This window comes from Colobus angolensis, unplaced genomic scaffold (assembly GCF_000951035.1).
Source record: "Colobus angolensis palliatus isolate OR3802 unplaced genomic scaffold, Cang.pa_1.0 Scaffold639, whole genome shotgun sequence".
Lineage (NCBI taxonomy): Eukaryota > Metazoa > Chordata > Mammalia > Primates > Cercopithecidae > Colobus > Colobus angolensis.
Window position 1 is genome coordinate 1,074,516 of NW_012120032.1, and position 12,300 is coordinate 1,086,815.

Sequence of the window (12,300 nt, forward strand, 5' to 3'; positions counted from 1 at the left end):
TTTTTTAGTAGAGACGGGGTTTCACCGTGTTAGCCAGGATGGTCTCGATCTCCTGACCTCGTGATCCGCCCCTCTCGGCCTCCCAAAGGGCTGGGATTACAGGCTTGAGCCACCGCGCCCGGCCTACACATGGGTTTTTAACTTCAGGGCTGTTGCCCAAGAAACCTTTAAAATAGAAATATCTTCATTGGATTGAAAATAGGAAATATCAATAAACATATTTCCAATGAACAGGAAAAAATATTTGAAGTATTGAGTGAGCAAGAGCAGAGTCTGGTGAGCTGAAAAGGAAAAAAAAAAGGAATAATAACAATCAAATTGGCAGTGGCATTGTTCATCAATTAAACCAAAACACAGGTAAGAATAGAAAATAGACATAAATCTTGGGATATGAGATTTTACAAATTAAAAACAGAATAAAGCAATGTTTATCTGCTCAGCCCCAAGAAACACACACATAAAGCAAAGTAACACAGAACAAATAACAATTTTACACATGCAATATAGGTGTATATTTTATGCAATCCGCTGTTGCATTAGAATTGGAGGTTATGTGTCTCAACTACTAGATCTGAATCCATTAGATAAGAACTGTTTGTTACATGGTATTACATAACAAACCAAGCTATCTAATCTAAATTTGTATGTTTAACCTTTTGTTGTGTTTGCATTTGTAGCTATCATTATTTCTACTAAACAGTACATTTTGAAAGGTTCAGGTGGGAACATTTTATTTAGGCCCAGTTCGAGTGTTAAAATATTTATTTATATCAGATGACTAGGTTTTCATGGGGCTGTGACCAAATGAAAACATTTATGTCTATAAAGTAATGATTATTTAAGATTTCTAAACTGATTTAATTTTGATGGATATTTATTCCATATCCTTTCTATATTTTTAAAATTTTTTAACTTTATGAAATGATACTGAGGGTCATAAGTCTGTATCAGTCTAGCAACTGGGTGCTACTAATGTATTAAGGAATTCAGCACTGAAACCACCAATAAACAAACAAATGTTCCATTCTCAATCCTGGCACTTTCCCCACAATAAGAGAGAAGCATTTTCTTATAAATCACGCATGTCTTTGTATCATACACATTTCCCATGACAGTGCCAGTAACAGAGGAGGTGCTTAACAAACATTTGTGAAATAAATGAATAGAAACTCAGCCACAGCCACGTTATAAAATAAATATGGTTTATTTTAAATAAATCCTAAGTCTGCTATAAAGTAGACTTTAGGCCTGGTAAAGCATATAATAGTTGTGGATGATTTATTGCCTAAATTCAGTAACAGATGGTTATTACTTTTAAATGTGTTCAGAAGAAGTTCTAAAAATTGTTCTTTTTGCATGATTGTAAAATTTCCCCAAAATATTGAGAAATAGGTGACTGCAGAAAATACAAGGACATTTGGGGCAGATTTAAAAAAGAAAGACAGAAAATGATAGTTCTGGAGCCAGTCAGATTGTGAGGTTATTAATAAGGCACTATTTTTTAAATATGTAACATAGAACCAATGTGCATGACGATCATTAGTATTCTTTCCATGTGAGCTGAAAACTGGCAGATCTCTGGAGGAGGTCACAATATACAAGAACTTGACCCTTCCAAAGCAGGAAGGATTCCAATAGGAATAGGGGTCATGGGAGTATTTGGGAATCGTCACATACATTGTCGTCATCATCATCATCATCGTTATTATTCTACTGTTAAAAATGATTATATGCTCAATTGCTGAGTCTCCTTCAGAGCTCTAGTGTAGGGATGAAAAATTTGTAGGTCTGCTACAGGAGATAGGTCTAAGAAGACAACAACAGAGGGTTTTGCTTACATGCGAGTTTTGTCAGCTAAGGGAGATACCCAGGTCAGCAGAAATCTTTTATTACTGCATGAGTTATAAAACAATATTTGACTAAAATTAAAAAGTCACAGAAGAGAATAATTTCTGCACACATTTCTTTATGGCTGCTTAGTGGACAAAGTTCTTCCTTGATCCATTGAGTGCTCTAATGGGGCACTGTGGTTCATTCCCTTGGTATCTAAGACTAATTTAAGTTCTTGTTAAAAAAAGTGGTTCATTTTGTTTCCAAAGTAATCCACATATCCAAATTATCAGACCTATACATTTGTTTTTATAATGTAGTGGTTAGAACTGCAGACTCTGGAGCCAGTTTTCTTGCCTATATTTGGACCTTCATTGCACCACTCACTGTGTGACCTCAGGGAAGTTACCAACACCTCTCGTGCCTCACTTTATCTATAAAATGGGGGTAATATTTTTACCTATCTTACAGAATGGTGACAATTAAATTACTTAGTACATGCAAGAGATTTGAACAGTGCCTGGGACACTGTAGATACTTTATGATGGATAGTTACTATCTTTAATGCTATTTATTTTGAACAGGATTTCTTTTACAATTTAATCTTAAATACTAAAAAATAACATAAAACAAATTTGTCCTTAGTTTTAACATAATAACTACTAGTATTATAAGGTTGATAATTATGACAACTATTTAATTTTATTTTTACCATTATTTATAAAAGTTTACAATAAAATTTTGCAATTTAACATGAAATAAGTACATAGAATGTTGTTTACTGCTTTTCAAATATCCTAGTTGAAGTAAATTAACTCTACGTGGTACAAAACCGTTTATACGAATTTTGGATATTGCATGTACATAATTAAAACATATTAAGGTAAGGATTTATTTAGAGCTGACTTGTGCTACATAGCCACAACACAGATAGTAGTATCACTTACTTAAATAACTTACTTGTTTTTGTTTACAAATTATTTGTGTCTTATTTCTCTACTAATCAAAATATGAAAGTAAGTTTGGTGTCCTAATTTCTAACCTGCTCTTTTGTTGCTTGCAATTATTAAATGATGAATTATAAACATTGTCAAATATCATACTTACTTCAAAATATAATACTCAATATTGAGTCATTAAGTGCAAAATATTTTATAAGAGAATTATCACAACTCAGTGTGATTTTTTGAGTAATCAACTATAACATGTTACTTCCTCCATGTGAATACTTACATTTTCCTGGACATTTTTTGTTAGGAGTTGGACCTAATCTTCAGTGTTACTTGGCATCCCTGATTTATCTTTCACCTTTAGTAATAACTTTTTGATTTCAGGTGAGTTAATAACCAAAGTATAAGAGTTAGTTAATTTAAAATAAAGATAACAACATAGAATTAATCACTATTGCTACCAAAACATAAACACTATAAATTCTAAATGTTAAATTATTATAGGAGCCAGGGAAATTTTCTTTGGTAAGTGGTTCCTGTAGTCATATCCTTTGAGTGTACCATATAAGTAAAGTGATAAATGATTTTGACTTAACTTTCACAAGAAGCCAATTACTACTCAAAACTGTTATACCATCATAAAATCACATTGTAGCATAATTCATTTCATGTCATTTGTTTCTCAGCATTCTTTTTAAAGAGATATTATGAAAGACACAGTAAACTTGATGTATAGTCATGATGGAAAGTATGATCTTAAAAATTTTCCGATAGGTATGATCTAGACATCGTGGAACTTTTGCTGCTTTTACTACCTGTACCATTTTTTTCTCCAGAGAACTGATGTGATTTTTTTCCCCCTTGCCCTTCTATAGTACAGAGGAAAGTACTATCAAGCCCATATGTATATGTATATTTACATAAATACATGTGTGTGCCTCTGTGTGCTGGGTAAGGGGGATCTATCTGTGTAACCATCTATATCCCAACTCTGATTCCTTTATGATATCTGTATTGTTAAAACTCTAGTCCGGGAAATCATCATCTCTTTTCTAGACTGATGCAATAGACTTCTTGCTTCTATTTTTTTCTGTTTTCCAGTCCATTTCACAAACAGAAGACAGACATATGTAAAGAATAAATTAGTTTCACCTCTGCTTAAAACTTTCCAGCTGCTTGAGTTTAGGAAAATCTTAGCTAACTCTTTAGCTTCCTCTTTCTCCAAAGTAGGGGATGGAGAAAGGAGATGCTTTTCTCCATCCCCTCTGTTGCCTATTCTTTAATCTCTCCTTCCTACCGGCAGCAATTTCCAACCCTGGTATCCTCAGCTTTCAACTACATTCACATTATTGCTGTCCCTAGATCCTTATACTTCTGCTCATTGTTCCTGGAATTCTTTCCTGAGAACTCTGATTGACTCTTTTTGATAATTGATATTGCTATTCAAATGTCACCTCCTTGGGGAAGACTGTCCTAAGCACTCTACGTAAAATAGACTGCCCTTCTTCCAGGTCATTTTCTATTCCTTCACCCCGTTTAATTTTCTTCATAGCATTTACTGCAATTTGATATTACATTAGTTACATATTCATGTCAGCATTCTTGTCTTCTTTGTTTATTACTTTATCCTTAGTACCTTTACATGTGTCTGGCATATAGTTGGCATGAAATAAACAGTTGTTAATGAAAAAGAATGACTATTTTTCCATTTTGTACTATTTTTAACTCTATGATTTCACTATTGCTACCTATGCTTTAATTAAAATAGCCTCAGTTGTCTTGAATGAAAGTTTGCTCTTTCTAGAGCACACTAGGAAATAAAAAGATAATTAAGATTCTTTCCATGGTTTTTATATTTTTCTTGCATTAAATCTTCTGACTTTTTTTTTTTGAGATGGAGCTCACTCTGTTGCTCAGGCTGCAGGGCAGTGGCACAATCTCCACTCCCTGCAACCACCACCTCCTGGATTAAAGCAATTCTCCTGCCTCAGCCTCCTGAGTAGCTGGGATTACAGGTGTCCATCACCACACCTGGCTAATTTTTGTATTTTTAGTAGAGACGGGGTTTATCTATGTTGGCCAGGCTGGTCTCAAACTTCTGACTTCAGAAGATCCACCCACCTCAGCCTCTGAAAGTGCTGGGATTACAGGCGTGAGCCACCACACGCGGCCAATCTTCTGACTCTTATTCTCAACTTTAAAATGCCTCTCATTAAGGGTAAAAATCTAGAAAGCGTATTAATGTTAAACCGTCTTTCTGAGTTTACACAGGCGATGACAGAAATATAATGTGCTTTTGTTTTTCTTTCAGATCTCCAACTAAAGACATGGATTCAGAAGAGAAGGAAATTGTGGTTTGGGTTTGCCAAGAAGAGAAGATTGTCTGTGGGCTGACTAAACGCACCACCTCTGCTGATGTCATCCAGGCTTTGCTTGAGGAACATGAGGCTACGTTTGGAGAGAAACGATTTCTTCTGGGGAAGCCCAGTGATTACTGCATCATAGAGAAGTGGAGAGGCTCAGAACGGGTTCTTCCTCCACTAACTAGAATCCTGAAGCTTTGGAAAGCATGGGGAGATGAGCAGCCTAATATGCAATTTGTTTTGGTTAAAGCAGATGCTTTTCTTCCAGTTCCTTTGTGGCGGACAGCTGAAGCCAAATTAGTGCAAAACACAGAAAAAATGTGGGAGCTCAGCCCAGCAAACTACATGAAGACATTACCACCAGATAAACAAAAACGAATAGTCAGAAAAACTTTCCGGAAACTGGCTAAAATTAAGCAGGACACAGTTTCTCATGAGCGAGATAATATGGAGACATTAGTTCATCTCATCATTTCCCAGGACCATACTATTCATCAGCAAGTCAAGAGAATGAAAGAGCTGGATCTGGAAATTGAAAAGTGTGAAGCCAAGTTCCATCTTGATCGGGTAGAAAATGATGGAGAAAACTACGTTCAGGATGCATATTTAATGCCCAGTTTCAGTGAAGTTGAGCAAAATCTAGACTTGCAGTATGAGGAAAACCAGACTCTGGAGGACCTGAGCGAAAGTGATGGAATTGAACAGCTAGAAGAACGACTGAAATATTACCGAATACTCATTGATAAGCTCTCTGTTGAAATAGAAAAAGAGGTAAAAAGTGTTTGCATTGATATAAATGAAGATGCGGAAGGGGCAGTTGCAAGTGAACTGGAAAGCTCTAATTTAGAGAGTGTTAAGTGTGATTTGGAAAAAAGCATGAAAGCTGGTTTGAAAATTCACTCTCATTTGAGTGGCATCCAGAAAGAGATTAAATACAGTGACTCATTGCTTCAGATGAAAGAAAAAGAATATGAACTCCTGGCCAAGGAATTCAATTCACTTCATATTAGCAACAAAGATGGGTGCCAGTTAAAGGAAAACGGAGTGAAGGAATCTGAGGTTTCCAGTAGCAATAGGGAGATTCCTCCCTTTACTCAAAGAGTATTTAGCAATTACACAAATGACACAGACTCGGACACTGGTATCAGTTCTAACCACAGTCAGGACTCCGAAACAACCATGGGAGATGTGGTGCTGTTGTCAACATAGTTCCAATGCCTTCTTTCTAACCTGCTTTCATCTTTTAATGTTTGTTTAATTTAATAGGAGACATTATTTTAAATATAACACTCTAAAAAAATGTAAATCATATTATAGTATTCAATAGTTAATAAAAACTAGAGAAATGTGTTGTTTTTGATGTGAAATTTCCAAGGGGACTTTAAATATTACAAGTTCAAGCAATGAACTATTTATTATGAATGCAGCACAGATAGCTTGTTGGTGGAGAACACAGAAATAATTTGATGGGAATCATATTATAATCTTCCTTAGCTTCTATGGAAAATGATTTACGTAAACTTTAAAAGCAGTCCTCCATATTAGACAGCCCAAATATTCAAACATGAAGAAGTAGAATTAAAATGTGCAGTGATATATATTTTTCCAAAACTGTATCATTGGAATTTTTATATCTGTAAAGTATATGGAAGCTATTGTGTTGTAACTGCATTAATTCAAGTTTTGGTTCTTTTAATTGATCCTTTGATAATACAACGTATCATGTATATCACTTTCTGAACCCTTCTACCTGTTGAGGCCTATGAAACAGGCTGTTGTTGGGACATGTATAAACACTGGCAGGGAATCAGACATATATAGGATATAGATAAGGCAGGGCCAAATGCTGCATACAAACAGCAATTTTTATAAAGAAGTCTAAAATTATTAATGCATGGGTATTTGCTATCTGGCAATTCAGATCTCCGACCAAACCCATGTTCATTCACTGAGTAAGATAGAGTGTGGGTTACAGAGAAAATCAGTCAAAGTGTTATTTGTTTATGTCTTGTCTACAAAAGTTGCAGTGATGGAATTTGGAAACCTTCTGTGGATAAAATAGAATCTGTTGTAATTATTAGCATTTTGTCTCTGAACCTACAGAGAGGAAACCACATGGACAAAAGACTTGTTCTGCTATGCCGTAATTCAGATTGTCTTATTTCTTCATCTAAAGTGCTTTAAAAAACTTAGTTCCGAAAAAAGTACTAGCAAAATTCCAGACACACTAGTAAGAATCCAAGAAATTGAAGGGATTATTTAGGTCTTATCTTGACTGACAATCATTATTATGGCCTGTTTTTTCATTAGAAATGTGCTTTCTTCTCTCTCCCTTCTTTGCTTACTTTCTTCTTATCTGCCTTCCTGTCTGCCTTACTTCCTCTCTTTTCCTGCCTTCATCTCTCCTTCTCCCTTCTTCTTTTTTTCCTTTTCTTCCTTCCTGCTAATGAACACATGATGCAATCATAATGAAATAATTATTTTTTATTGTGCTGTTAACTGAATACTGCGGCAGTTTATTTTTTATTTAGCTGACACCTTTCCTGTGTGTCAGTGCACATGTAAGTAGAAATATTATTTTAGTTAGTTTCAATATGTGGACATTGATTAAGCATCCCAGTCTTTCTCATTTCTTCTCTTTTATTCTTATGCATACTTCGGTGCAGGTTTTAACTCAGTTTTCTTATTGTTTTACTTTCAACATTTGAAAAGTATTTAATTTTTTAAAGCAACTTTATTGTTAACTCATTAAAAAAAAATCTATTGTTCCTTAAATTTTCTTAACATATTTATTTGTTCCTGCCTTCTCCTGTCTTTTAACTCATCTTTGGGAAGATATTTAGATTTTTCTTATTGCTTCAGTTTCGTGAGCATTTATACTATCATTTCTTGCACCAAAATAGATATTTTTAGGTCTTATTTCAAGTTGGCTGGAAAGAAAAATAGAAATTTCCATTTCATGGAAAAATACAGTGATAAAGAGTAATAATTCTGACATCGGTTATATATATATATTTTTTAAAAAGATAGAATTGAATAATCATCTGTGAAAGGAAAGTTCACCTGCCTGAGTCCATAAAATTATTCAACAATATAAGCTACTGACATATTCATTATTCACTAATGGGGATCAAATTCAGAAGATCACCATAAATGATAAACCAATTGTAACATTTTCCTACAGTGGAAGTAATCTCTTTGAATTACTCTTATCTTTAGTGAGAAAATGATGAAAGAACATGCTTATCTATTTGACTAATTATCTGAATTTGAAAGAGGTTCTGATAAGAAGTAGGCCTGGAGAGATAATTTCATCTTAGAAACTTTGAATTAACTTCTGCTTTTATACAGTTAAGCACAGTGATGCATTTAAGGGTCAATTCTTCCACATTTTACAGTAAATAATGTTTGCAAGTCTCAGAAAGCAGTACCATTGCTTTTTAAATTCATTTTAGAATTTCCATTTGCTTATTAGTTATACAAATGCATTTGTGCTTTTGATCATTACAATCATTAAGTTTTAATCATTCATCAGCTACTGTGGCGAACCTCTTAAATTACAGTTATATGTTAATGTATTAACACAAATAGAAGTACTGAAATACAATGCCGTCATGTCTGAATAATGAACTATCTGTTATTAAATTAAGTGAGAATTAGAATTATAAGTATAGAACTTGATAGAAAATAGTTATTATCTATAGAAATGTTAAAGTATAAATTTTTGAGTAACCTGACAGGTTAACTATGAAATTGCTATATGCAGCTAGAAGAAACAACCAAAGCTGACTATTTTTAATTTCTGTAACAAGACCTAGATTCATCCTTGTTCATCTTCCACTTGGAATTCTCCTTTTTCTCCTTCTGCAGTGCTCTGAAATCTTACCCTTTCCACAGTCTTTTTAATGTGCTAGCTCTTCTATGATATGTTTCTTCCATTCAATCAGTTGGAATCTCATCTCTGAACCCAGAAATATTTTAGAGGTACTTCTCATGAGAAGCATTTTTATTCTGGCTTAGGCTATGTATATTTACGCACTTACCTAATTCCCCTCCTTCAATGAATTCTTATTATATTACTTTATCATCTGTCTTGTTAGCCTTACTCTTTCCTATTAACTTCTTTGCCCCCTACTCCCTTTTTGAATTGAGTGGCTAAATTTTAGAGGTTTGTAGCTTTTGTGTGTGTGTGTGTGTGTGTGTGTGTGTGTGTGTGTGTGTTTTATACACGGCAAATTATGCTTGTACAATATGTATTTTAGAAGACTTAAAACATTAACAGTAATTGAGCTTATAAATTTTGGGAAAGAAAAGTTAAATCTCTTCATGCTACTATGATTTTTTTAAATGTGACATCAGTTTTTATTTTTATTTTTAATTCATAGAATTACTGACTTAATAAAACCCATATGTTGTCTCTTTTAGCTGATTTAACGGTTATATTTTGGAATTTTTTATTGCATTGTGTGCTTATAAGAAAAAAACATACTTTAGAGTTGGGTTTTAAATGGCAGACACAGAAAGTAACTTTAAAATATCCTAAACAAAATATCTATTTCATTTTTCTTCTTAAGTAAAATAACAACACCTCATTAGTGTGTAGAAGCTATTTTAATCCATTAAAATTTTATTTTTATATTTATTTAAATATCTACTGTACATGACAAAATATATTTCTGTGGCTGCATTTTATAATTATTTTCCAAGTAGACATATTGTTCTATTTAAAACATATTTTTCTAGTGACAAAGAAATACATTTTATCCTGATATATAGTTTTTAACTATTAGACTATTTCTTTTCATGCTGTCTGATTGGTTTAATAAACATGATGTGACAAATATTAAGTATATATCATTTCTTCATATTGTAACCGATCCAAAATAATAAAATAAATGATTATACCATTAATGTGATACGGTTTTGGGGGGTCTTTTACTTGGCTATATTAAAAATAAATCTTCTTTCAGTTTGAATTATGTAATTGCTACTTTTTTTTTTTTTTTTGAGACAGAGTCTAGCTTTGTCACCCAGACTGGAGTGCAGTGGCGCGATCTCGGCTCACTGCAAACTCCACCTCCCGGGTTGGCTTCAAGCAATTGTCGAGTCTCGGCCTCCCGAGTAGCTGAGGCACCCAGCATCACGCCTGGCTAATTTCTTCAGTATTTTTAGTAGAGACGGGGTTTCACCATGTTGCCCAAGGCGGTCTCGAACTCCTGAGTTCAGACAATTTGCCCCCTCGGTCTTCTAAAGTGCTAGAAATACAGGCATGAGCCACCGTGCCCGACCATAAATTATATAATTGCTAATCTAATGCACAATTTATTTTAAGATTAGTTATTTCGTGAAAATATAAATATATAGCAAATAAGATTGAACAAAGCTATTTATTAGGTTTTACACATATTTGTTCCAATTTATTGTGGAAGATTATGCAGACTCTTACTCATACTTTTCTTACATAACTCCTTACTCACTCTGAGATGTAGTTACTCTGGAGATGGCCCCATATTGTTCATACAGAGATTCCTTACTCTGATAGCAGCAGAGAAATTGATTGTATCAATTAAAATAATTATTTTAACTAATCTGCTCCTTTTGAGAATTTAGATATTTTTCTGATAATTTACTATTATAAACAATGTCATTCTATCAATGCATTTCTGTAAGACTAGATTGCCAGATGTAGGAATTGGCTTAAAGGGTGACAAAGGCATTTTCAAATTTAATAAACATTGACAATTTATCTTTATAAAAATTAATCTTTTATTACCCAAGTTGTTAATGTACTCTTCCCACCCACAGAGTGTGCTACTTGTCTTTTAACTTGTTTATCTTAAAGCAAAAAATTAAGTTATATAGTTGAATGTATGGATAAATAAGTCATGAAATGTTTTTTGGTCATTTTTGAACAGACCTTCACACTGAATGATAAATAATTTTTAAAATAATTTATCTGATGCTTCTTTAGAGCGCATTCGTGCTTTAGTTGTAAACTTTCAACAGCCTGAAATTAAGTTAGTTACAATGCTTAAAAGTAGGGAGATAATTGACTCTTGTTTAGGTGATTATAAGTTATTCCACATTATTTACCAAATAACGTTGTGCCATTGTTTTTAAATACCCCTTTATTGTGAACCAAATTCTGGTACATATTTTGAATCTATTTTTGGACTTTTTCTACCATCCCATTGATTTGGCCGGGTATTCACATTCAAGATCTACATGATTTGAGTTTTTGTCACTTTATAATTCTGTTAAGATTTGGTATGTTTTAATTATTTATATATTCCTACTATTTGTGTGTGTTTTTAAATTTTCCCTGTTCTTGCTTTATACATTTTGAAATATTTATAATCATCTTGCACAGCTACACAAATAGTCTGTTGGTATTTTAAATTCAGATCATGCTAAATTTATACATATATTTTGTTTGTTTGTTTTTGAGACAGAGTCTTGCTCTGTCGTCCAGGCTGGAGTGCAGTGGTGCAATCTTGGCTCACTGCAAGCTCTGCCTCTGGGTTCATGCCATTCTCCTGCCTCAGCCTCCCGAGTAGCTGGGACTACAGGCGCCAGCCACCACTTCCGGCTAATTTTTTGTATGTTTAGTAGAGATGGGGTTTCACTGTGTTAGCCAGGATGGGCTCAATCTCCTGACCTCATGATCCACTCACCTTGGCCTCCCCAAGTGCTGGGGTTACAGGTGTGAGCCACCGTGCCCGGCCTAAATTGATATATACATTTAGGGAAAACTGACTACTTAAATATTGAGACTTATTGTTTGAGAGCTTTATGTGTTTCCTTTTGTTCAAGTCTTCAGTTGTGTCCCTCAGCAGGATTTAAAACTTTATTTTCTTCTTGTACAAGCAGTATAAGATTTATTTCTGAATTTCATACCTTTTGTGTTACTGTCATAAATGAGGTTTGTCTCTCCTCATTAAATTATTCAACTGATAAGTATCTTCATCCAAGTTAAAATTTGGAAATCCCCTAGTCATTGCTTGTTTTAAGCCCTCACTTCAGAACTATGTTTTATCCATTGAATTCAATAACTTCACTGAATATAGTGGATTAATAGTACATTAATTCTTTATAGTACATTTATGCTTAAGTTTTAAACTTTCAACCATACATTCAAATTATTCTTACTCTCATGC

General features: G+C 33.7%; 1 protein-coding gene across 2 annotated transcripts in view; it reads left to right on the top strand.

Annotated features, from left to right (window-relative positions):
* Positions 1–6,503, top strand: part of RASSF9 (Ras association (RalGDS/AF-6) domain family (N-terminal) member 9) — a 32,551-nt gene extending 26,048 nt beyond the window's left edge. Inside the window, exons 1-2 of one of the 2 annotated variants that reach the window (XM_011963962.1) lie at positions 3,467–3,554; positions 5,092–6,491. In XM_011963962.1, coding sequence (XP_011819352.1) covers positions 5,108–6,352 — 1,245 coding nt within the window. In that variant the 5' untranslated portion in view covers positions 3,467–3,554; positions 5,092–5,107 and the 3' untranslated portion in view covers positions 6,353–6,491. Of the gene's footprint in view, positions 1–3,466; positions 3,555–5,091 lie in introns of those variants that run through there. The other variant, XM_011963960.1, reaches the window with a different exon arrangement.
* The last annotated feature ends 5,797 nt before the right edge of the window (positions 6,504–12,300 follow it).